General features: G+C 30.7%; 2 protein-coding genes and 1 non-coding gene across 3 annotated transcripts; 2 read left to right on the top strand and 1 right to left on the bottom strand.

Moving 5' to 3' along the window:
• Positions 1–2,073: 2,073 nt before the first annotated feature.
• On the top strand, positions 2,074–4,656 carry LOC102667782 (transcription factor bHLH131). Its single transcript, XM_006572951.4, has 3 exons — positions 2,074–2,721; positions 2,808–3,038; positions 3,459–4,656. The coding sequence occupies exons 1-3, from the start codon at positions 2,704–2,706 to the stop codon at positions 3,858–3,860; spliced, it is 651 nt and encodes a 216-aa protein (XP_006573014.1). The 5' UTR covers positions 2,074–2,703; the 3' UTR covers positions 3,861–4,656.
• A 23-nt stretch (positions 4,657–4,679) lies between these two features.
• LOC100792437 (ubiquitin carboxyl-terminal hydrolase 17) lies at positions 4,680–13,593 on the bottom strand. Its single transcript, XM_014769199.3, has 12 exons — positions 12,697–13,593; positions 11,683–11,819; positions 10,882–11,606; positions 10,694–10,782; positions 9,649–9,734; positions 9,398–9,560; positions 9,199–9,313; positions 8,928–9,085; positions 6,280–6,364; positions 5,950–6,162; positions 5,555–5,616; positions 4,680–5,439 (listed from the first exon to the last, which is right to left on the bottom strand). Exons 1-12 carry the CDS (start codon positions 13,002–13,004, stop codon positions 4,797–4,799), a joined length of 2,784 nt encoding a protein of 927 aa, XP_014624685.1. The 5' UTR covers positions 13,005–13,593; the 3' UTR covers positions 4,680–4,796.
• Positions 13,594–21,763: 8,170 nt separating this feature from the next.
• On the top strand, positions 21,764–21,845 carry TRNAS-GCU (transfer RNA serine (anticodon GCU)). The gene has a single exon. It is a non-coding gene; the product is annotated as a tRNA-Ser (tRNA).
• Positions 21,846–26,326: the final 4,481 nt, after the last annotated feature.

Here is a 26,326-nt window from a genome sequence, read left to right on the forward strand (position 1 = left end):
ATACATTATTAGTATTTTTTTATATTATCTTATCAACCAATAAAAAATTTAAATTTTTACATGATTTTTGAAATGGTTATTATAAACAACAAATTTACAATATACGATCAATTGTAACTTGATAACAATGTGAAAGAATTTCGTCTGGATAAGCACAAATAAATACAAAAAAAAAAAAAGAGAATTAAAAAATAGCAAAAATCATTTAATTTTGCTTTCACTCTGAAATTCAAAATCTTATCTTGTTTCTTTTTCATTCCCAATTTGCATCTCAATTAGATTTACTAGAAAAACATTAAAATGAAATGCAGAAAAAAAAATAGAAAAGAAGAAAACAATAACAAAACAGAATGTGTAGAAAAGATGGAGGTGCAAATGAAGGCTCCAACTCCAGAATGAATCCAAGGCAAATTTCCTGGTGTTTCCTGCACCACAGCACTTCAAATCCGAACAAATCAGCCTTTCCTCCACCTTGATTTTGCACATTTTTGTCTTATTCCAGCATCTCTTAACCACTACTATCTCTCATGCAGCATTTTTCACAGGAGACAATTCTCCTTTTACGGACATGACAAATGATTTTGAAATAACAAGAGGGACGAGAAGACAGTAGTGAGTTGGGGGCCTGAACACTCACTTTGATTACGTCTCTTCATACACCCACCACAAGGGGGCACTTGGACTAGCACAACAATCACAGTTTGGGACACTGAGTTTTGCTATAGAAATAATCTCTCCACACTTCCATTACAACACGCATACCTAACCTTTACACAACACACTCAACTTATATTATTTATTCAAAGAATATAGAGATCCCTCACTTTTTCTTTTCTTTTTTTTTAATTAGACAACCATAATTTTCAATTTTTTGGTAATGGAAACAATCCATCCTAACCATTGATTTAACCTAGGGATATTTGAGACGGGAGAAATTTTTTCTTGCCCAAGAATTATGAAACTTAGAAATTATATTTTTTGGAATGAATCAAATTTGTTTGGTTAACATTGAGAATTTTTAGATAAGTTTCTTAAAGATCAAAGAATTATCTATATTTTTATTGATTATTTTAATTATTTATCACATTATATAATTTAATAAAAAATAATATGATATTTTTACTATAAAAAAAATTAAACATTAAATTCTAGAAAGTAAGATTCTCATCTCTTATGTGGAAAAAAATTGATGGAAAACTGATTTAAAAACCATTCCGAAAAATATCCTTTCTTAAGAGTGTTATTCTTTTATAATAAATACCAAACATGAAAAAACAAATTTCAAATTTCTCACCAATGATTCCCGATAAATAAAAAACTTCTTTCCTATCAAATATCTTAATAAAAAAAATGTTAGGAATACATTTTTTATTAACATACTCATTTTTATTATTGGTTAAATTTTATTAAAAATAATAAAATTTTGGATCTCACATTATATTTAATTTATATTTAATGATTCTTCATCTTTCTTTTATAAATTTTAGTAAATTTTAACAAAATAAAATAATTTCTTGTAAGCAATCCTCTTAACTTAAATCTTACTAATTCTTCATGGAAAATTCAATATCAAAGAAAGAAAGACAACACAGAAGACTTGCTGACCCAACATTGCTCTTTTTCAAGTCTTCCTAACCCAACTATATGCAGGAATGAATCATCACCAAGTCGCACCATGGTGTATTTTAACACCCACAGCGCCGTAAAACGCCACAAATAAAATAATCACAATCAACGATAAAAAAAAAATTAAATATACTTTTTTTCTAATAAATATTTGATTTTTGAGTTTGTTTCTTAATAAATTTTTATTTTATGATGGATTTTTAATAAAATAACATTTTTTTCTTGATACTTATATTTAATCCTAAATAAATTAGCGAATTTTGTATTTGTTGTAGAATAAATTCTTTCATTTGTTATTAGTTAAGACTAAAATAAAATTAACTAATTTATTAGAGAATAAATACAAAATTTACTAATTTATGAAAGACTAAAATAAAATTTCAAGAAAAAAAATATTATTTTATTAGAGACAATATAAAACAAAAATTATTAAAAAAACAAATAAAAATTGAATATTTATTAGGAACAAAAACAAATATTTAAGAGGGTAAATCCCAATCATAAGGTTATTCTATTGTAAAATAACAGTAAAAATAAATCATAATCCCTACATACCAAATTAATACCCCAAATAAAATATTAATATAATAATTACAGGCATAACCTGGTTCATGTGTAGGACCTCTGCCTTGCCAGGTCTCGTGGGCCCATCCTGCTCTACAACCATGTGAATACGTATGTGGTAAGAAAAATAATTTTCTCAAAAAAATATGCAGATTCTCTAGTGGGAGATAACATATGGAAATATGAGATTAAATCAAGGACTTTATAATGAGGATCTTAAAATTAAATTCTACAACATGCCTCTTTTAAATTCTGATAGTATTCTGATTATCTTCTAATTTGCCATTATTAGAAAGAAATATTTTCCTAATCTTATTAAATTGCAAAAATATGTTTTAGACTTGCAATTACACCCTTCAATTATATTCATTTAAGAAGCCCCATTTTCTTATTATAAAGAAAGTTGTGACCAAAGGCAAAACAAGTAGCAATCTTCCACTTTTGGCGTCGGTTACATTTTACTTACCTCTTTTAGCATACAATCTTCCGTAGGAGGCAAATCAGTTCAATTCCATGGCTTTCATTCGACAGGTAATAAGGTTACTACAAGTTCAACTGTTTATAGATAAATTAAAATTTGTTTTCTTTCTTGTGTTTTACTAAAATAGTTAGTACAGGGCATGCAACATGTTCGAAATTACTATAACTCAGATGCTCAAATGATAAGAGGTGGCTTCCATCAGACATTCATATCTAGGACATACAAAACCAGTTTCTTGAAGCCGAGATCAAAGGTAGAGATCAAACTATTGGCTGCTAAGAAACACAGTGAAGCAGAAAAGAGACGTAGAATGAGAATCAATGGTCAATATGAAACCCTCCGAAATATCCTCCCCAACATAATCAAAGTAAGTGCCTGACACAAGTATCAAACAGTTTATCATGCCTTGGATTTTTATTGGGGTTCATTCCTAAAAATGAAACAAACTATGTGAAAATGAAAATTCCAACATTTATTTTTGGGTGAAAAATATGTTCACGATTCCTAAAAAAAATAAAAATATTAGTTTATTCCCTATAAAAATTTAATATGTTTTCAGACCTTACATCTACCAAAAGTCGCATGGTTTCAGTCCTTCAAATGAGACTAAAAACGTGTTTTTGTTAAATATAAGATCTAAAACAAATTAAATTTTAAGAGGTTTGAAATATTTTGGCAGACCAATAACATATCCAATCCTTTATTTTTTGGGGTAAATTTTACAATTCTGTCATTTTGATTTTTCTGTACAAGCATGCTGGATTTAGATTTTGTTATCTACTAACAGAAGGACAAGGCATCAGTATTGGCAGAGACTATCAAGCAAGTGAAGGAGTTGAAGAAAAAAGTATCAAAACTGGAACAAGATAGTTCTAGTAATCCATCAAAGGATGTTGTTAAGTTTCCTAATGGAACAGATAAGTTGAATTTGGAAAGATGTAACAACGACGAGGGCATAGTGAAGGCCACGCTGAGTTGTGAGGATAGACTAGGATTGATGTCATCAATATCTGGGGCACTAGAGCAAGTGAAAGCCAAAGTGGTAAAGGCTGAGATAGTGAGTGTGGGAGGGAGAGCCAGAAGTGTGTTGTGGGTGCAAGGTCTTGGAAATGATGGTACGGGGACGCTCAAGAGCAAATTGAGGGTTGCAATGCAAAAGCCACCCAAGATGCAGCGTTTTACTCAGTAACTGTTTTGTGTCCTTGATTCTAACTTCTAATGATGAAGGAATGTTGACACAGTTAGGAGCTATAACGATAAGGGCTAATGACAAGAAGATTTTTCTACTTTTGAGGATTATATAATAATGATGATGACTTTAGGAGCTTTGTAGAGCCCATGGCTTTCTCACATTTTAGTATTACTGTATCTCCTTTTGCAAGCAAAATTTAGCTTTTACTTGTATATGAATATCATGTTCGACTCTTCATATAAAGAATATAATACCTTGACGGGTTAACATGTAATGTGTGTTTGATTATGGATATGGAAGCTTCTAGTTGTTACTTTCATGTATTCTCTCAACGGGTGTGATTTACTGAATGCAGGGAGGTATTTCCAAACACACTGATAAATTGTAATCACTTTAAGGCTAGAGTACATAATAATGGGACAGATTAACATGTAATCACTTTTGTAGTTTGTCCATGAGACTAGTTTGGTAAACCGTAAATAGCCCCATGTTAATCACTAGCTGTCATGACCTGAGTTGTAGAATAGGGAAAGAAATCCTGTGAGATATGTCCATAACAAGATCACAAAAGATTACATGACAACAGACATAGCTCCGTGGTACAAAAAGTTACCTTTGAAAGTCTGAAACTCCACGAAGTAAAATTGAATCCAATCTCAACGGAAGATTCTTATGAAATGATTATTGACTGCACAAACCTGATTATAACTGGTGAATTATCACTCAATTTATTTTTCTTTATTCGTTTTCTCATTTTGTTGAGAGTTGTTCTATATACTATTGAATAAATAAAATCATTCGAGTACAGGGTGAACATTGAACAGGAACCCTCATTCTATTTTGGATTAGAGAAATACTAATTTTCTTCACTACACCAAAAATATCCAAGATGATTGCTTATATCTAAACTCAAACTCAATAAAACGTTTGAGCTTATGCATCTCCACTTATTCTTCTCACATGTACACCAGAATTTTTGTCATAATGGTTAGCAGTGATATATCTTTTAAGGTCAACTCCCCTACTGCCACTACGATTTTTGTTTTTGTTAGCATACAAAACTGCTTTATCTTCTGAGTCCTGCCGGCGCCTTCTACTTGCACCACTACTATCAACTAAGAAATCTGTATCCAAGTTATCATGGGAGGAAGAAGCCCCCATGTTAGATGAAAGCCCATAGTGGCTATACCAACTGGGTCCCACCTCACCAAATATGTAATCCGAGAAATCAGCAGAACTGGCTGAGTCCTTGATACTTGCAGTACTGCAAGAACTTGCATCTGAAGAGCTGAAAAGTGAACTTTCACTAGAAGAATCCACCATTGTATTTGTTCCCCCATACTGGAATCTCCATTCTTCTGGATATGCAAAATCATTTCTTAAGGAATCATCGCCATCATTCCAGTTAGGGTACTTGCCATGCTTCTGCTGTAGGGAGGGAGACTCGCCGCTTGTAGCCATGGAATTTGATCTTGTCTTAGAAGAAGCAGGAATGGCTTCCAGGTTCCTCCTCTTGAACTTTCCAGCAGAAGATATTACATTGCTACTTACTAAACCCAGTGGCTTTGGAGAGTGCCTGAAGATTTTTAAAATTAGCACAAGACAACGCTATTATTAGTGCTGAGACATTCCACAGAAATAATAAACATATCAAACCAGAAATTATATATCAACATCCAAAGGCCCACTACCTTGCATAAAGAAGCATGTATGCCCTTTCTGATAAGACTCTCGACAATTCAACAGGTTCTACCTAAATAAAAGCACAAATGCCATCGTCAGTTTACATACAGAAATTCACTTCTTAAATGAATTATGCAGATTGATGATATTGCCGTCACTTTTACAAAATGAGTATCCCAAAAATTAATGACACAAGTTTAGGAAATAAACTTTCAATGGTATTTCATAGAAATTTTTCAATGGTACTTCTTTAAATTTGAGAAACAAAAGGCATCAGAAGATTTAAAAGAAGCACTTATATGAAATGACAGCATCATTTGTATAATTAATTTTTTCAGGGGAGGTTGGGGAGGGGAGGAGACATTCAGATACAGAAAAGGTATATCAGGATAAAAAAATTCACCCTGCTGTCATCAGTCCTGAACCATTCTCCTTGGATGTTCTTCACATAACAGACATAATGGCCTGAAAATGCAGCATTCATGATATCCAAATGGACAACCACTGCATAAAGGCTGTATAATGGAGATTTATCTTTTGTTCCACTCATATATGGAGCCATATTCAGGACCTCAGGGAACTGAACCGACTTATTCAACTTCTCGAAGTTACCAGACTGCCAAAGTAGACAGCAGAATATGCATGAGATACATAATATAAAACTAAAATAACAGTCATAGAACAAAGTGATTGGATAACAAGTAAGACTTCAAAATTAATATTGGAGATGTACCTGAAATCGTTTTAATACAATTGTAAGAATATTTGGTGCCTCCAACACTGTCAACTTCTTCCTGGCTTTCTCGTATGTTTTACATCTGGACAGCAAGAAAGAAACAAATACAATAATTTAATATTGTGTTTGTGTCCCACGTAGGAAAGGAAAAATAACCTCAAAATATCATTCTTTCCCCTCTTAAATGCATGACATCTGATGTAACACTACCTCAGTCTTGATAAAACCAGAATAAAAAAATGTCCACATAAAATCACAAAAATCCAGATGACAGACTATGCGTTGTACTCAGTGCCTAAAGTTCTGAATATCTAATATTGGAAAAAACCAAATCCCGCATTGACTATAGATAGTGAAAAGATAGAATATATAAGTGAGGACAACCCTCACCCTATGAGCTAGTTTTTGAGATTGAGTTAGGCCGAAACCCACATTGTAAGATGGTATCAAAGCCTATCCCAGATCCATTAAATAGGTCACCCACCATGTTATCCACGCACCAGTCCAAAAGTGTTGGACGTGAGGGAGTGTACGGGAAAAAACTCAAGTCCCACATCGACTATAGATAATGCAAAGATAGAATATATAAGTGGAAGCAACCATCACCCTATGAGTTAACTTTTAGAGTTGAGTTAAGCCCAAATCCACATTCTAAGATCTAAAAAGTTGAGATTGTACAATCTTACAAGTTGAGGGTTCCCTAACGTATTCAATCACTCAAGGTAATGTTGGCAAGCAAGACCAAAGTGGAATCACAATCTTCATCATGAACTTGTGGGATCGTTGATCCCCAGCAAGGAAAAATCAGACCCAAATCCTAGGTCGGATCCTTTGACCTGATTTTAAAAAATTCCTAATTTCCTTTTTTCTCTTCGTTTGCAACTCACTCTTGAACTCCCATCTCATTTCATCTGAAACCAACAACCCTCAAACTTCTCGCTTCTGGTACCATCCGCAACCACCCCACCTCCACCCTGCACCGCTGCTACCACCTGGCACTGACCTTTGGCTGTACAAATTGCAAACTGCGAGAACACATCTGGTTCTGCACTCAGTCTCTTCTCTTCCTTCTCTCACACTGTCTCTGCTCTCTTATTGTCTTAATGATTTTAGATTAATTTATTATATATGGATCTTATGACTTGTTATGATTATGATTTTTTCAAGTTTGTTTAATGTTGTGATTTAGAGGTTATTTTCTTTATGAAGTTTTCTATGCAAATGTATATAATTATAATTTTGCATTTTAGGTAGGAATGTAGGATCTAATGATTCAAGTTATGAGCATTTACCCCTCCCAATCATAGGTAGAATCTCAAGTTTAACAACATTGACTATGATTACATCTTTAGTTTAATGAAATCGCATTAGCTGAACATAAAATCCTATTATGTTCCTAAACTGAAGCAATAAGTTCATCAAACATATTACAGAATAGTAAAGCCTAATCACAAGGTCCCACGGAATTCTTCTTCCACACACTCTACAAAGTATTTTGTGCAAACTTCTCATTTTTCTTGAAAGAGTAGCACTCCTTCAGGTAGAAATCAGAGGATTGTAAAAACCATTTAAAGATGAGTCTTTTAAATCAATTTGACACTTGACAGGATTTCATAAAAGCCCAGTAGGCCACTAGACCATAGATTCAGGGTTTTAAATAGCAGACTAAAGCAGCATAGCGGGGTGGCCCTGGGCAGCTTCAGGGGTTGCAGTAGCAGAGTAATTCAGTTTAGCGACCATCACAGGTGAACCATAGCAGACAGGATAGCTGTGTTATCACTTGATTCCAAAGATGTACTCTGAACACTAACATTAGGGCTTGCTTGGGAGCTATTTTTGGGATTTCAATTTCCAAAACAATATTTTGCTTATAAAATCAATCAAAATGCTGTCATTTCTCATTTTCTCTCTCAATCCAACTGTCACTTCTGTGTATGATGTCTCTCAATCTCGACCTTGTTTCTCTCTTGACCCAGCACTTGGGTTACTGGTTCCTCACATTCTCTGCCTGTGATTTCTCTTCTCCGGCAACTAGTTTCTCTGACTCTGTTTTCTCAGAATAGTGACTATCCTGTTATAACATTTTTGGGGCCGGCCATTACGTGGTGGGATTTAAAACACTGTATAAACTCGCATCAGAAAAGCACTTGCACATTTCTACAGCTTCTGGTCAACTTAACCTTCCAACAGGTCTAGGACCCTTCCTTCTATTACTTTTGAAACTCTACACAGCTTTGTTAATCACTTATACACAATGGATGGATGAATTGTATAATAGAACTATAGTTTCAACCAAGAGGGATCATATTGCTTATTCAGTTTAGGAATTTAACCCGTTAGTTAAAAACTCCAGAATCTAAATACTGAAAAATTTTATTATCAAATCACTTATGATCTTTTCAAGCCAAATTTTAAGTGCAAAACAGAAATTAATTAATAGTAGTAAATTTTAATATGTATGATGTAGCATTGAAAACAATGAAACAACATTAAATTGACAAATAACTTGGCTATAATAATAAGCAATATATTATACTTGCTAGGGAAAAGGAAAGAAAAGAAAACCAAGCATATGGGAACATTACAAGTTAAAAATAATAGGCTAGACTGGAATTGGAATAAACATGAAAGTGGAAATAACAAACCTGCTGCAGTTATACTTGTTATCTTTATCCAAGATTTCAGGTGCTGTAAATTGTCCAAGAGCCTCCTCCAAAGTTCCAATATCCCCATCAATTTCAACAGTAAGATCCATCATTCTCTCGTACCTCTCAGATTTCCCCAGGCATCTTAAGCACTTTATCTGCAATTTGCACCAAATAAATTTCAATATATAGGGAAACTATCTTCTTACCATTCTGTAAAAGTTGAAAATGTGAACCTTGACAAAAAATAGACTGTTCGACTAGGAATAACCTTAGATCGTAAATAACCTCCAAAGGTGTAACCAACTAGAGTTGTTTCTTCTGCCAAAGGACTTGAAACACCAACTTCCTTGAGACAAACAGATTGCATTGTATCAACCGCGCACCTGCCAGTTAAGCAATTTATTATGTAGACAAATTCACGTATAAATTCAAGATGGCTTCACAGCTTAAGCAATTATTTGCCTCACCTCAAAAATTCATGAGCGTCTTCTTCCTTCCCACGCCCAAGATGGCTTCCAATCTTGTGTATCTTAGATAATATCCCAATTGGTGAAAGTGGAGAAATCCCTTCTTTTGCCTTCTGAATTAGATATTCAAACTCACATGTAAAACACCATCCCTTCTTCTGACCTAGTGAACATTGTGAAGATTTAATTAATTACAAGATCCTGATAGTTGGACAAGTTAAATCATGATGATATTATTAAGTGGAACTTGCATCGTTTTGAATGGAATCCTTGAAAAAGATATGAAGTCAGAGGCCGAGTATATGCTAAGCACTGGAGAACTGCATTAGCGTAACAGCTGCAGAAGAGGCATTTCAATTAGCAAGGTAATTAATGCTGAATAAAGAAAAGTTACACAAACAAGCACTAGATGTGTTTTCCCTTGAACGACATGAAACAACAAAGAAACAAGCAATGAATACCAGTATGAAAGTAGCCATCCAGCAACTAGAATGTTTCCTAGATGTTGTTCTCTCAAAAGTTTCTTTAATCACAATTACCATATCCTATTCTCATAATTATAGGACCAAGAGAGTATTCAAAGAAAAAATGAACAACATAAAGCTCCAAAACAAAATAACAGACTCCTAACTATTTCCTTCCTTCCTCATGATGGAGGTGCAACCAGTCCATCTAATGATCCTTTATAGGGGATTGGAGGTCCTATGACAAGGTCCAAGACTAAGAGAATGAAGCAAGTATTGCAAGGCCTGATTCTAAAGATCAAGGAGAAAGACGACCAATGTGAATTAAGGGCTGCACCTAATTGGGTCACTCTCCTACAAATTGATGAAGATGTTTTAAGGCCAATTTAAAGAATCACTTTGGGAAGCCCAATTTACAAGACAAGAAGCATCCATGGGCTGAATTGATTAATTTTGGTGGACTATTAATATTGGGTTGATTAGATAATAATTAAGCCCAACATGCACAATCTTTTATTGTTATTTTAAAGCCTTTTAATTATGGGCTTGGGCCTAAACTAGGATTATTAGTAGGAGTATAAATAGACTCCTTAAACTCTATTGTGAGAGTTTTTCCTTTGTTCTTGGGTTAAGAACTGATTGCGTTGGTTCCACCGGTAGGTCGCTGTGAGGGTCACGCTCCTTTTGATAACTTTGGTTCTGCCGGCAGCGGTTAGGGTCAATTTATACTTGTTTTCAAGACGATCCTAAGTGTTCTATTATCATCCTCCCTTCCTCTCACTAGAGCTATAACATATTAGACCAATCAATGAGAAGTAAAAATAAAAAATACCTGTTCCCACAATTTGTAAGGCCAAAGGGGAATAGCTTCATCTTGTCATAACAGTAAAGTTCCACAAAGAGTTCATAAGGAAAGCCCATCTACCAAAAATATACAATTTGTAAATCAACAGAGACAAAATTATTATGTAAAACAATAATAGTTATTTTCTAAAGAAACAAGTCAAATCTATTTTCAACCTCATTTTCAGCAGATATTGAATTGGATCTTGACTCTTTTGAGCTTCTAAACTGCTGGACAACTTTCTGCATTGATATTTTCAGACCACTACAAACATTTTGAGGCAGATTTGGAACAGCACTAACTTTTGCGGGTAAGGTATGACAATTGTCAGTTTCCATACACTTGGACTGTGAAGGAAAATCCCCCTTAGTAGCTGAGGATAGTCGTTCACGAGAACTAGATGATGATCTTCGTGCTTCTCTGTATTTGGGCAAATGAGATTCTTCTTCTACATCATCAATTACAACATACTTACTTGAACCACTCAAGTAAGGCACAGTTTTGCATTTAGAAGTATCTTTTGCTAATTTTTCAACTATTGCAGCTTTTCTTCTGCGTTCATGGCTACCCAAATTTGCTGCCTCATCATGAGATGTGTCAGATTGAGTTTTGGGAAATTTTGATTTAAATCGAGTCTCATCAGTAGCGTTACTATGATTTGACTTGCTTCTTTTACTTGCACTTGAATCCTTAACTTCAATATTCTCAGAACATTTCATGTTAACTGTTTGTTTGTTATGAGGGGAAGCAACACTTGTATCATCAGTAGTATCATTGCAGACAGGTTTTGCAAATCTGCTGCGATGGTTATCATCAAAAGATTTTCTTGCAGCAACCAAAGGATCAAGGCTGGAATACGAATCATTGGAAGATGAAATACCAGCATGTGTTCCATTAATTTCTGCAGTGAATCTAGGTAAATTATAAAACATATATGCATGAAATAATATAATGAGACTTGTAATCAAAACCATTACCATGAAGACCAGACTCTGTTTTGGACACCGATGCCCTGCTAGAAAGATTTTCATCTTTGAGCTCCATGGTGGTAGTTGGAGGACAACATTCGTCCTTGTGACCTTGTCTCCAGTGACTAATTTGACACTTACCCGAACTACAAGAAAGCATGTTTGTGAGAATGAATAACAACCATTGTAACATTATAAGAGGCTGAAATGATGGCTTGACAGACATGTCACTGAACAGAGAAGAGACAGGCAAAAGAAACTACAGATATTCACAAATGAAGCTACGCCAAATCATTAGAAAACTCTCACTACTGTAAAGACGACAAATCAAGCTCTAAATAAACAAACACATTCCAATTTCAAACACAAGAAAAACATTAAAAGAAATCCCCCTCAATACATTCCATTATTTTTTTGTCGTCAAGCAAAAGGGAAAGAACAAAAGCTACTAACTTCAGAGGCAATGCAAACACATTATAGCGTATTTGGTCCCACAATGGGGATGTTGTTTGCACATTAAGTCAGAAGCAAATAGTTTTAGTGCATGTTCTCTAATAAATTCAGGTGAAATTGCTCACAATAACATACTCTAGAATTGGCGTGGTTTCTCTCTTCTAAACTGAGTCTCCGAACATGAACTTCAACAGAAGAAGTGAGAAAACAAGCCAAATTAAATAGAAGGCAACATACAAGGTGAACCAAGCCAAGACTATTGGACACAACTCCCACATCCAACAATAAAGTTTTTCCAAACTAGTACGTACCCAAGTATCATCTCAATGCCCCTTGAACATGAAACACACTAAAATTGAAACCAAATCACCCAATGACTAAATTCTCCACCCCTCCCCCAACCACCACTAATCCCTTTCAAACAAAGGCTACTTCTAACTAAAGAGCAGCAAAAAAACAAAATCCTTTCTCATTTCCCTCTCCATTGTTCCTACTTCCTACCCTTTGAGGTTAATATTAATAACATAGCATAGCAGTTAAAACACATAAACACGAAGAAAGAACACAAACCAATATCTGACGGCCTTGCAGCGAGAACATCGCATGGTAGTGGGTGCACAACACATCGCACATTGGTACCACCGAGAACCATTCACCGGAGCCAGAGAAGAATACTCCACCTCCGACGCCACCGCCACCGCCTCCTCAGCAACCTCCATCTCCGTCACGTCAGCATCTGCCACCAACCTCATCATCATCACCGCCTCCTCCTCCCTCTTGGCCTCTGCATTTCTCCACACGTGCCGAATCACCGCGAAACCCAACGCCAACACTAGATACACCAGACCCGGAAACCCTAAAATCCCGGGCACCAGCATCGCTCTCTTCCACTCACTTCACCTTATCCCGCACCCAGGATCAGTCCCGAACAGAGAATCCACAGCGTCGTAATATTGCTACGCATGGATAGATAGATAGATAGATAGATAACCTCCACCTCCTCCGCCGCCACGGACAACAAGGCTCCGCCGAGGGACGAGGAGGTTCGGTTCCCGGCAGGGGCACAATGGTAAAATCAAAATCCCCAGAACCTGACCGTGAGTGTGAGCATCAGAAAATGAAAATGAATGAATTGATTATTGATTCCGGGGTGTGGGCTCAGAAATCGAGTTGCTTTGGAGTTTCGATTGAACTCAACTCAGATTGTCCAATTGCGAATATGCGACACAGCGACCTCTTTGTCGTTTCTCTTGTCCTCCGGGACTTGCCGTTTCCACATCTCTCCTTGCATCATTCTACAGTAACTTCTCAACTCTTATTTTTTTTTTCTTAAAAAAAAATCAAATAAATAAATGCTAGTGGAAAAGGGATTGTGTACCCACTATTGCTCAACATTGGATTAATGGTCTTGGTGTTAGGATTGGATTTGGATAGTAGAATCTTTATACTTGGAAAGTAATAACTCTCACTCACATCATAAGAGAAAAAAACATAAATATGTATGCTCTTTGAATTGGGTGGTAATAATAGTAGTATTATTAGTTAATGCCACAATAAGTGGGTCAGTGAATGGTTGTGCTGCTGCTTATATATTTCAAAGAGTGTAAGAATGATCTATAGATTTTTTTTTCCTGATTTTAATTAAGGGTGTATAAACTGTTTGTTACCAAATTGAATAGAAATAGTAATGTTTTGGGTTTTTTTAAAATAATAATAGTAGTAGTAAATGGTAATGTAATTTTTTTCATAGTTTAAATATTTTGAACTAGTATAATTATTTTTTTCTATGATGCATATCTAATAAGCAACAATGAGAATCTTTTGAGTAGAAAAGATATATCTTAGACATTTAACACTCAAATTAATATTTGACAAATTAACTGTATGATACACATACAAAATGTGTACCTAAAAGAGGTTACAATGGATATTTATGAAAGTTAGTAATGTGTTTTATAAATCTTTCATTAATTTGTCATGTATGTTCAGAAGATCGTTAATAGATTACGTTAAGTAAATTATTTCATGTTCATGCACGACATTCATGTTTGTGTTCATGTTTGTGATAGTGGTAGTTGCATGATTTCAGGGATTGAATGTCAAGCGGCAACTCATTTAAGGATCAACATTTTGGTAAAACAAACTCATCACGTGATTGGTTACCAAGTGGGGTTGTTAGAATTTATAATACTTCTAGAAGAGTAATGATCAATAGTTTAATTTTGTCTTTAGTAAAATAATATAGTAAATAAATGATATTTTGAGTACTTGTTATGTGTAAATTAAATATGTTGTTACCAACAAGTGAGGGTGAGTAATTGAATAGAAATATAGCAATGCTTTGTTTTTTAAAAAATAATAATGTAAATCTTTTTCATGGAATTACTATTATGAACTAATATAAGTACCTTTTTTTATATGATGCATCTCTAATCAACATCAATGAAAACCTTTTGTGTGCTTAGAGAGGATGTATCTTAGAGACTATAACACTCAAGTTAATATTCGACAAAGTAGCAATAGGGGTATGCAAGAATTGTGTGTACCTATAAGAGTTACATTAGATATTTATAAGTATTAAGTAACGTGTTTTATGAATCTCTCATCACTTTGTCACGTCTGTTCAAAAGATCATTTATAGATTATGTTAAGTGTGCTCCATGCATGATGTTCATGTTTGTGATAGCGGTAGTTGTATGATTTCAGGAATTGAATGCCGAATAATAATTACTTTAAGAAACAACATCTTGGTAGAACAAACTCATCATGTGATTTGTTGCAGGGTGGGGTTGTTCAGATTTATAATACTTCTAGAAGATTAATGATCAATAATGTCATCTTTTTTGTCTTTAGTAAAATAATATAATAAATAAATGATATTTTGAGTATTTGTTATGTGTAGATTAAATATGTTATTATCAACAAGTCGTTAGCCTGAGTAGCACTGAGTTTAATCTCCTTAAATAAGATCTCAAGTTCGAGCTTTGTTAATGCAAAAAAAATGCAGTCGAAAAAAATACCCACTAAAGATTGTCAATTAAAGATTTGTCATAAAAAAACAATAGATATTTCATTCCAATAACTTGGTTATAAAAATACAGTTATGTTGTCACATCTATTAGATTTATCAAAATAAAAAATATAAGCATGATAGGATAAATAATAAGGTTTTTAATATTAAAATTAAAGTTTTATTTGACTAACTTATTTATTAAAAAGAGTTTAATAATCATATATGGATAATGTAAAATAATTTTACAATGTCAACTAATTAGAAAATATTGTTAGTATGATTTTAAAAATAATTATTATAAAAGTTAACAAGAAACATACCATACACAACAATTTGTGATTATAACAGTGCAAAACTGATTTACATTGTTATTGTATTACATAATTTCTCTAATAAAAATTAGGGAAAAATATGTTTAGGGTTCTATAAAATTTGAAAAGTATTAATTTCATTCTCATAAAAAAATTGTATTAATTTGGTTCATGTAAAAATAAAACATATTTTTATTGGTCCTCAGTGATATTTCCATTTGATGATTTACTAATGTGACTGACACACTTAATTACTTTATTATCTACTTTTCCAAACATATTTAAAAGATACCAAAACTCGTTCTTATTTCATCTTTCTCCTTATCTCATCAAAAAGTACTAGAAAATCACATAGAAAGTGACAAAAAATTATAATTTTTGAAATTTTTAGCCACAAAAAATTATTTAATTCATTTCGGGTGATTTAACTGTCATAGATTATTTTATTCATTTGAATCAAATTACACATGTAAATCTATTAGCCACATCAAATTATTGTCTATCAAAATTACTACTAAGGACTTAAGGACTAACAAAAATATGTTTTATTTTTGTAGGAACCAAATTAATATGAAAAAATTTATGAAGATGAAATTAATACTTTTTAAATTTTATAGGAGCAGACATATTTTATCATAAAAATGACTATCAAATGTTAATATATATTATTAAAATGAATTCTTATTTTAATTAAAAACATTCTCAAAATTATTTATATTACTATACTTAGATTTTGTCTTTTTAACGAATTAAATTTCCTGGTCAATAATGATTAAAAGAAGAATAGCAGAGAGGGAACCCTTCACTTTTTTCCCTCAGCTAACATGTAGGTCCATGCTCTTCAACCTCTTCTCGAGGTAGCGAGAGAATAAACGACAGGCTTACTTTTCAAAATGTAAATGTAAAAGTTACATTTTTTTAAGTTTTCAAAAAATGTCAAAATATTTAGTCTGAATAATTATATACAATTTTTTTTTCTAATCAATAACTATTTCACCTTAAACTCTAAGCTTCAAGTGGCTACTCTAAACACTCGAGGAATAACATTATGTAATGATACAATACTAAATAACGCATTATATACTTTAACGCGTTAAATATTTTAGTCTACAATACTGAATTTGGATCAAATTTTTACATGTATTTCTTATTATAATGCTTTCGTTGGTTATTTTCTAGTCTGGTTCAAAGTCTATAATGTTTTTTAACAGCACAATCACTAACTTTATTCTGGACTATCGAGGAACAAGTAAGAAGGGAACATTCTTCCCTTTTTTATTGCTGAACAATCCTCTACTTTAACTGTCAAATAAAAGGGCACCTCTTCTTATTGGTACACCAATCACTTGTTCACACCAAAAATAAAAAAATAAAAACCAATCACTTTGATTTTCATCTGATGGGCTATCAAAATTTTGGGCCCAATGCAATGTCTTGTTCATAACATGAATTATTACCTGGGGATTGCTACTGACACCGGCACATTGCTATTGGTTCTGTTCGCATGGGTGATTTTTTTAAAAATACCCTTTCCACGAATCATTGGTCTCTTGTATAATTGTACAAAACCCATCATGAAAACGTGATTTTGTTGTAGTGCAAGAGGTGCAAACAAAATATAAAACGGAAGCATGTTTCTATTTTTTTTGTACGTGAAAATCTATTTCCATTTATTATTTTGTACACATCCCTTGTACTACAATGGAAACACATTTTTGTTATAGATCTTGTATGAAACTCTCATACTACAATGAAAATACAAAATATTAAACAAAAATATATTTTCGTGTACAAAATCTAAAATGGAAACACAATTTCATTATGTATTTGTTTCTGTTAAAAAAAATAGAATTGTGATTCCATTGTAATAATCCATAATGGAAACTTACGATTCCATTGAACTTAAAACACATAGGGGTGGTGCTGATTATGAGAGAAAGGGGAAAAGGATATTTTGATCTTTTTGTGCATAAGGTAGGAGACAATAGCAGTGAGAGTGAGACCAATATCAATTCCCTTATTACTTCTTTTATTTTAGAAGCATACCATAAAAAATTCATTTAATACAATTTTGTTACTTTTTTTCAAAGTGAGAGTCATAGAAGTCTTGTTACAAGGAGGAGAAGAGAGCATTGAGGCTTATTTTAAATACCATTAAATTTGTTACAATGGGTTTGACTCTCACTTATAACCTTATTGGTGAGTAATATGTAAATGTTCATTCAATCTTGAAATATGCTTTGATCTTAATGAAGTCCCAAAATTTAACTCACCTGGACTTCAACATTACTAAAAAAAAAAAAAAAAAGATGAGAAAGCAAATAAAAAAAATGAAAAAGTGGTCAACCAAATTTTGTAGAAATTGAAACTTACACACATATAATTTACATTTCGTAACTTAATAATTGAGATTATTTGTATTGGATGGAGGACTACCTCCATCATATTGCTTTTTTTTTTTTTATGTACATAACTTGCATTTGATTTGGAAATAAATCATTCAATTAATTTTTTAAAAAACAATTGAGATGGTTAAGAAAGCAAATTTATCATTTTTTTACTTCACATCTCCTTCAAACTTTTTCGACACGCCGAAGAAAATATTATTAACAATGGATCACAAGATGTGTCCAACTATAAAAAAAAATACAAATAGAACAAAAAATGTCAAGGCCAAGAGATTGTTCCCGCCAGGCCCAAAACAACACAACACCGATAAAGATTAAATATAGTGAGCACATATCAAACTATTAATTTAGATTATAACACCACATAGAACCTTGATTAGGTAATTTGCATACAAAATCCGAAGCAATGCTTTTAGTTTATAATACATGATTATTTTTTCTCTTAGTATATCACCAAATAAGGCAATTGTTACTATTTAAAGTTTTGAACAGTATGTACTTAAAAGTTAAAATGGATGAATCAAAGATATGTGATCCGTTTGAGAAAAGACCTGAATAATTATCATTGTATCACATTCACAACCCATTAAGATTTCATCTAGTCTTGTCCAATGCTTCACAATTGTTAATTAAGACTGATTTTCGAGCATTTATGGGCTATGCTTGTGGACCATAACAAAAGCATTAGTTGGGTGATTCAATCTACATGTGAAATTCCATTCGATGAATCTATAAGAAAAATTTATATTGTTTATAAAGGCTAATTACACGAGATCAGGGCAACACTCGTCCGTGTAAGAGATAAAATTAAAGTATGCATGTATAGAAAAGTAAGCCGATATATTTGTAGTTCATTTGTAGTTAAGAAAGTCTTTATAGATGTAACCCAACCTATGTAACTTTAATCTTAATCTTAAGTAATTTAATTACATTTTTTAATGGGAATTTTCTTAAAAAATTATTTAACTCAAAAATAATTTTTTTCTCTTTCCTTACAAAGTTGAACATTTCATGAGCAATAATTGTTTATATAAATACTCTTTCGTCTTGTAGAACCTCTTGTTATCATCTTTTTCAGGTCACGAATCATCTCTTTACTCTTAAGGAACTTTTAAGGAGAGCGAAGAATGAAGACTTTTTTGAAATATTCTGTCTTTTTAGATGAGATTTGGAGGACAACCCGCATGAAATCGGGTTGGATGCTTGTCCCCTCTTCTCAACAAAATCCTATAGACAAGAAAGAATCGAAAACAACCCTCTTTGCAAAGTATTCTTCATTGCATTGCGTGCCTTTTTATCTTATCCCAATTCCTAGCTAGTGGAAATCTTGCCTCTTGTTTATAGGGAAGATCTTTGTGCTAGTATCAACTTAACTCAAAATCATATGTGTCATATTAAAATAATATTTTTTTCCTTAAGCAACTCATTAAATAATTTCCACTGTTCTTAAAAAGTTAAAAATAATAAAAATCATTAAAAAATATCATTAATATGCTCATATTATGATTTTTAATATATACTGTACTTTTTAATGTGTGATTTCTATTAAGAATCTTTTATTTATTTATTTATTCACAAATATTATTTACACCAGAAAAACCCACCCTCCAAATATAAGCAAGGCCTCTATAGAGGTTAGGCTGGTTATGGTATTAATTACCAAAGATTTTATAATTAAAGAGATTTAAATTTATCTTGTTAAATTATTTAAATTATTTCAACATAAATAAATGTTGAATACTTTTTTGTCAAAAAAATGTTGAATGCTTTTTGTATTTTTATATAATACTTTCTTTTTAATAAATTTTATTTTTAAATTATTATCATGTATGTGCCTAATTAAAAAATAACAATATATCTTAAACTTTTAAAATAATAACTATATAAAAATATTTTTTAAAGTTATAGTTGAAAACACAAAAGTAAGATTAAACTTCATTAATTTTATTTTGAACACTAAACAATCCTTAGTCCATTCTTTATTAATATTAACTTTATTATTCGAGCTTGAAATTTCAACACCTATTTGGCTATTTCCATATCACCCACCTATAGAAATGAAATGTCACATCATACCTTTAGGCTTTAGCCATTACATCTAATTTAAGAATATATAAGCGAGCAGTGATGAAGCCAACGGTAACCTAATTAACTAACATGTGCCCCTATCTGAAAATTAGGGAGCAAAATTAAAAAAATGAAATTTTCGTATTGGATGATGTGCTGTATTTTTATTTATTTTCACCAATTATGTTGTTACAATAATTGGTCATGCTAAAAGCAAAATCGTAATAATTCAGCTTTGACATATAGTCGATTATATCAATTATATGCTTTTTTATATATAAAAAAGTGTCCTAACTTAAAAATAATCTGGACATTTTTTTTAAAACAAAGGTAAAATGAAAATTTTCATAATGCATATTTTTTCTTCTTTTTTTTACCTATCAAACCACTTTAATTTTTTTCTTTTATCTCATTTCAACTCTCTTTCATCTCAGTCAAACCTTCTTAATTTCCATCCTCTTTCTACCCTATTTCATCTCTTTTCATTATTTTTCATTTCTTACATTTTCATTTATTTTCAATCCATTTCTTACCTCTTTATCAAACATTAGCTTAATTTTGATGCACACCCTTTTTTTTACTGTCACAAGTCCCATTATCGTAAAAACAAGAGTAAGCAGGTGCTACTTTGTCTCGTGCTGGTGGCAATTTCTTCTTTCAACTTTGTACATATTTGGATTAATGTTTGTAAACCTATGTTTGGATTAAACTTAAGTTTACAAACTAAATACATGTTTGTTTCTCTAACCATCGTGTTGCAGCACGAAGTCTCATACAACTTTAATGCAAAAGTATTGAGGAACTTGTTCTTGAAACTTATGTTTGAATTTTCAATTTTTCGGAATGACAATCCAAACATGTATCGAGTTTGTAAAAATATATCTTTTTTTTCTTTCTCAAAGTTAAATTTTTAGGTAAAATTTTTCTCTCAAACATACTTTTATATGAGTATCCTAACATAAATTGATTTTATCCTCAAATATACTTTTAAAACACTTTCACCCAAAATTTAAAATATCCTTTATTTAATCGATTTTCTTCAACTTAGATAGAAGCTAATTTTCCATATAACACCAACAAATTAGAAACTTTTTTATAAGCATTTAAAGGAGAAAATGGGTTCTAACACAAGTAGTTGATTCTTATGAATAAATAAAAATATTTGTGAGATAATATATGAAATTCATTTTAAAATCTTAAATAATAAATCATCAAAGTAAAAAAGTACTACTTCTTTTTTTCACCTGTCATACCTTATATACCAAAATAGTAATTAAATAAATGTAACATTGTCATTTCATTACTTTTGTTTATAACATTGACAATTTTATTAATAATAATCTATAACAATAGTAATAAAGATAACACAAATTTTTTATTCACACAATTTTGTTGGCTATTTTACCTTTAATTGCTTTAACTGCACACTTTTTTACTTTATACTTTTTATTCAGCCTCCTCTCTCTTTAGACTCTCTCATACATTACCTTTTTAGATAATTAGATATCATTTTCCCATCTTCTATTTTTCTCTTCCTATTATTTCCATAATAATAATAATAATAATATCAATATCAAGGATGGAATTGAGAATAACATAGTTAAGCTAAATATTTTTATTATTATACTTAAAATATTTTAAGGGATTAAATTATTTTGTAGGAAAACAATAAATATTTAGATTTTCTATTAACATTGACATAAAGAATAATAGAATATGTTCTGGTTGCTCGATAAAAAGCATATGCGTGGGACTATGTGAAACAACATTTTTCTTTCGCGAAAACAAAAAATCTTAAGTAAGTACAATTAATATATTTAAAGAGGAGGAAGCAAGTTGTCGCTTTGGCCGAGTGGTTAAGGCGTGTGCCTGCTAAGTACATGGGGTTTCCCCGCGAGAGTTCGAATCTCTCAGGCGACGACACTCTTTTTTTTTCTTCTTTTTTGGATTTTGCAATTTAAATTTTGGAAGAAATTTCCAAAGTAGGGCCCACAATGGTTAGTTGCGAACTGGGGAAGGTCGAGTTTCGTCTTTCCCTCTTGCCGGCCCCGGACACCACCTCTGACCTAAATCCTTCTATTTTTTCTTTTTCATTTCATGAATCATTCATACCATGCAATAATTGCTTTTAAATAGTTAGTTGAATAGCATTTTCCTATTCAATTTGATATGAATATTTTATTTTAAAAAATTCTTATAATCACTAATGTGTATATATTCCAATTATTTTTTTACACAATATTCTTATTCTTTGAGACAAACTACTGGTTGCAACTGCGGCTGTATTGTAGTCATCATCTGAACCAATCCTTCCCAGCATCTAGGGCACATGGAAGGTCACAAGGCATGTATAAGGAGGAACTTTTTGCTAAGTTTAATTTTGATATATTGTTGAAAATAAAATTTCTATACTATTAATAATTAATTAAATAACATGTTAAATATAATAGAAATCAATAGCTTAGAAGAATACAATAGTTCATAAATAATTGACACTAAAAACACTTTATTCTAAGTGTATGTAACGTACGTTGATTAAATCCATTTTTGGTTCACATTTGAAGAGGGCAAATTGGCATAGTCAAGAATCTAGAATGGCATTTGGTTCTCTTCAATGGACGCCTTTAACCATTGGTCATTGGACTCTTCGTCAGGGTGCCTCTCTTTTTCAATTCTGCTTACTAATTCTCTCTTTTATGCAAGTGGTTACTGGTTAACGTTGAAGTAGATGGCATTTATGTTGGATGGATATTATATTTAGGTTATTTTCCAAAGTCCACCCTTGTGAATTCATTGCCACCTCCCGGATGTTGGCTGAACTAATTAACGTGTTATTACATGCTGTGACTTTTAAAAATCAAACTGGTTATTAGACTGAGCAAGATACTACTATTAGATTATAATTTATGAGTCTAATAATAATCAATAAACAATAATAAATTGTAAAAAAAAAAAATTGTAACAAATAAAAATATTTTTAATGACATGTAATCAAATTCATTAATACATGCTTACTTGTTTTATAAAAGAAAAATATTTCATCATATGACATGATTAATAAATAATCTTATTCTTTAAATATGTTATTATGAGTTTAGTTCTTGGGTCATGTGTATCAAAAACATAAGTTACTAAATGTCAATTCCTTAAATAGATCTTAATATATTGGAGTATTAGACTTTGATTTTCAATTAAGAGATACCCTATTTCACCCAAAAATATTTAATTATATATTTAGTTTTTATAGTAGCAAAAAATTTACTTTTAGTCGAGGAACTAGAAAAATTAGAAATATGATATTTTAAATATAAGAATTAAAAGATATTTTTTTTATAGTATAAGAATCAAATAAGTAATTAAATAAAAAATATTAACTAGTTATAACTTTATCTTTCTAAGAAAACATGAAAGATATAATTTGCTAACATATATATTGATCAACTTGTTTCAATTTAATAAGTTATAGCTTTAATTTTTTTTAAATGCAATAAATGCACAGTTTATTAAAATAATTATTTTAAAAAATAAAATAAAAAGTGAGATAGCAGACCTCTTATATAATATGCTAATTAATAATTTACATAAACTTATGATAAATTAATGCAAGCTTTAAATTAATAGAAAATAATTATATTATAAATCCTTGTAAAATGAAACAACCAGTAATAAGCGATTAAATATTAACAATTCTTAAACGAGCCTTTCTTAACTTAATACGACTATTAGACAGTTATTTGGTCAGTTTTTTCACTTAGTTGAATTAAAAAAATAAAATCAGTTTTTCACTTCCTGCTGATCCAATTTTGAGGTAGTATGTTGTTTATTTTTTTTTTTTTGTTTGATTTAAGATTTAGAATAAAGAAATTAAAACAAAGATTTAGAATAAAGAAGGAAAAAAATAAAGATAAATTATTAACATTAGTTTATTTAAAAACTCCTGTTATGCATTTTTTGTTGTTGTTAAAACTCTCATTTTATTTATCATGAAATTTTTGTAAAATTATATTTGATATTGTTTATAAGAAAAAGAAAAACTCCTCCCAAAAAAATAAAATAAAAACTCAGTAGCTATTCTTTATGTAACCATTACTTCTAAAAAAAGCAGTATATTACTATTATCGTTTTTGTCTAGAATGTTTTTTTTTACTAGAGGTAATTTGTTCGAGCCGGTATAATACTAAATGATGTTAAAGTAGATAGCATAATTAAAAATGAAGTCAATCGTAAAATTGATCAAGATTTTTAAACAAGCGTGAATGGTGATCTATATTGCAACATTTTTTTTTTATTTTTGTTATCGATCACGGAACAAGTTGAGTTCAGTCAGTGTAATATTAATTAGATTTTACCAAAAAAAAAATCTCTATATTTTTCAACGAAAAGCATACGTTAGTATTTTTTTCCTTAATTTTTTTAAATTAACTCGATTCAACTTTATTTTGATACTACATTAATCAGACACTAATTTATAAGTCATCATTGTTGACTTTAAATGGTCAACTCCAAAATTGTAGTAACAAAGCGTTAATTCAAGAGTAATTGAGAATGAAAAATGAATATAACTCTTAGTTTTTTATACTTAATTTTTTTTACTAACACCTAATGAGCTTAACTTAGTTGACAATCCTGTTCATTTGCTGGATGGCCCACGTAGGAGAGAGACACACACACCCTTGGGGCAACATAGAGAAATTTTTTTTTATTAATAACATGTTGAGTTTACGAGAATAATTTAATTTTCACATAATGCAAATTCTATAAAAGAATAAAGAGTTTTAAATTTTCTCGAACTTCGATCGAAAAGTCAGAAATCTTAGTAATTATAGTTATAATTTTTTTATTACTAACACATAATTTTGATGCAACATACGGTAATAAAACGAGCATTTAATTTTTCAACTATTGTGAATATCGTTAAACTTGGAGACTAAGATCCTCTTCAACTCAATTCTCTTCAATCTCTCTTTGGTCTCTCTCTACTTTATCTTCATTTGTTCATCGTCTGTCTTTTTCTCCTAATTATTCTTTGTGTATTACTTTGGATTTTTTTTAATTAGCTGCAGAAATTGGGAGATAGAAGGATATTTAATTTCTTATGCTTGTAACGAATATGACATCATCCTTAGGATAATTTGCTTGTTGGCTTAATGACTCATTTGGGTCACTTCAATAAACTATTTTTAAAAGGTTTGACTTGTAAAATTTTTGACACATAATTTATTTACCTTTTATTTACCTTTTTTTTTTTATTAAAAAGTGTGATGTGTTAATAGATTTGCAAGTTTATATATATATAATTTGTGCGACTTTTATATATATTTTATTATCATGTTATTGATATGAAATAGTCAACTAATTTTTATGATAATTATTTTTTATTGAAAAGTCTAATTACCTTTAGTCAATCTCTTTTTTCTATCACATTTTTTTTTATTTAGAAGACTTGAATTCTAAACTTTGTTTAAAGAATTTTAACCTAATTTCACTTAGATCAATTATATGTTTGTTAAGAGAAATATTAAAAACACACTCTCAAGTGCATTGTTTTAACATATTCTCTCTTATTGGTTGAAATTTACTAATATTAAAAATGATAAAAGTTTATGAGTCTTATATCAAATTTAATGATTCTCTTTCTTAATTTTGTAAATTTTAATAAAATACAATCAATTAAAAAAAATGTATTCAGATGGGTGTATGCTAGAAAGTGTTTTCCTAATTAATACTCATATATTGGTTAAATATATATTTGATGTTTCAAATATTTATTTATCTACTTGTTTCATAATCTAGCTCTTTTATAAGATGTTCTCTTTGTTTCTATTTATAAGATTAAAATTTGAAATGATGTTGTTTTTTATTTATAAAATTCAATTTAGGATGTTTCTTGTATTAATTATTTTTAGATTAAAATATTCTTAATTAAAAAAAAGAAAATGTATTAACAAACAATTAAAAGATAAAAAATATTAATTATAAGTATAATTTAAAAAAAGTTATAAATTTAAAATAAATTTATTATTATCAACTAAATTAATCATTTTTTATACTATTGATGAATTAGATAATTTGAGAATATATATATATTTACATATATAAAAGATAATTTTGGATAACAGATAGTTTAGAATTTGGAGATTTGTTTCAAATAATAAATAACTTAATTTATAAAAATGAAATGAAGTTTATATATATATTACTTTGTTTGCCCTCTAGTCTTATTATATTCTATACATCCTACCAGAGAATGGTGATATTCAATACCGATAATTCTTGAACAGAAAGATACTGGTTAAAAGAAAAATCCATACAAATATGGAGCACACAAAACATTTATTAATTTATCATTGTAAACCAATAAAAAAAATAACACAAAAAACACACCACATTCCTCAATCATA

Source organism: Glycine max, chromosome 1 (assembly GCF_000004515.6).
Source record: "Glycine max cultivar Williams 82 chromosome 1, Glycine_max_v4.0, whole genome shotgun sequence".
In the NCBI taxonomy this organism is placed as follows: Eukaryota; Viridiplantae; Streptophyta; class Magnoliopsida; order Fabales; family Fabaceae; genus Glycine; species Glycine max.

What these genes read in the sequence shown, in the direction of transcription:
- LOC102667782 (XM_006572951.4), top strand. An exon ending in TCCTCCCCAACATAATCAAA is followed by an intron (nt 3,039 to 3,458) that starts GTAAGTGCCTGA and finishes ATCTACTAACAG; the next exon opens with AAGGACAAGGCATCAGTATT.
- LOC100792437 (XM_014769199.3), bottom strand. Translation starts at nt 13,004, where the DNA reads ATGCTGGTGCCCGGGATTTTAGGGTTTCCGGGTCTGGTGTATCTAGTG. An exon ending in CTTACAAATTGTGGGAACAG is followed by an intron (nt 9,735 to 10,693) that starts GTATTTTTTATT and finishes CCTCTTCTGCAG; the next exon opens with CTGTTACGCTAATGCAGTTC. An exon ending in TACATGCTTCTTTATGCAAG is followed by an intron (nt 5,440 to 5,554) that starts GTAGTGGGCCTT and finishes AAAAATCTTCAG; the next exon opens with GCACTCTCCAAAGCCACTGG.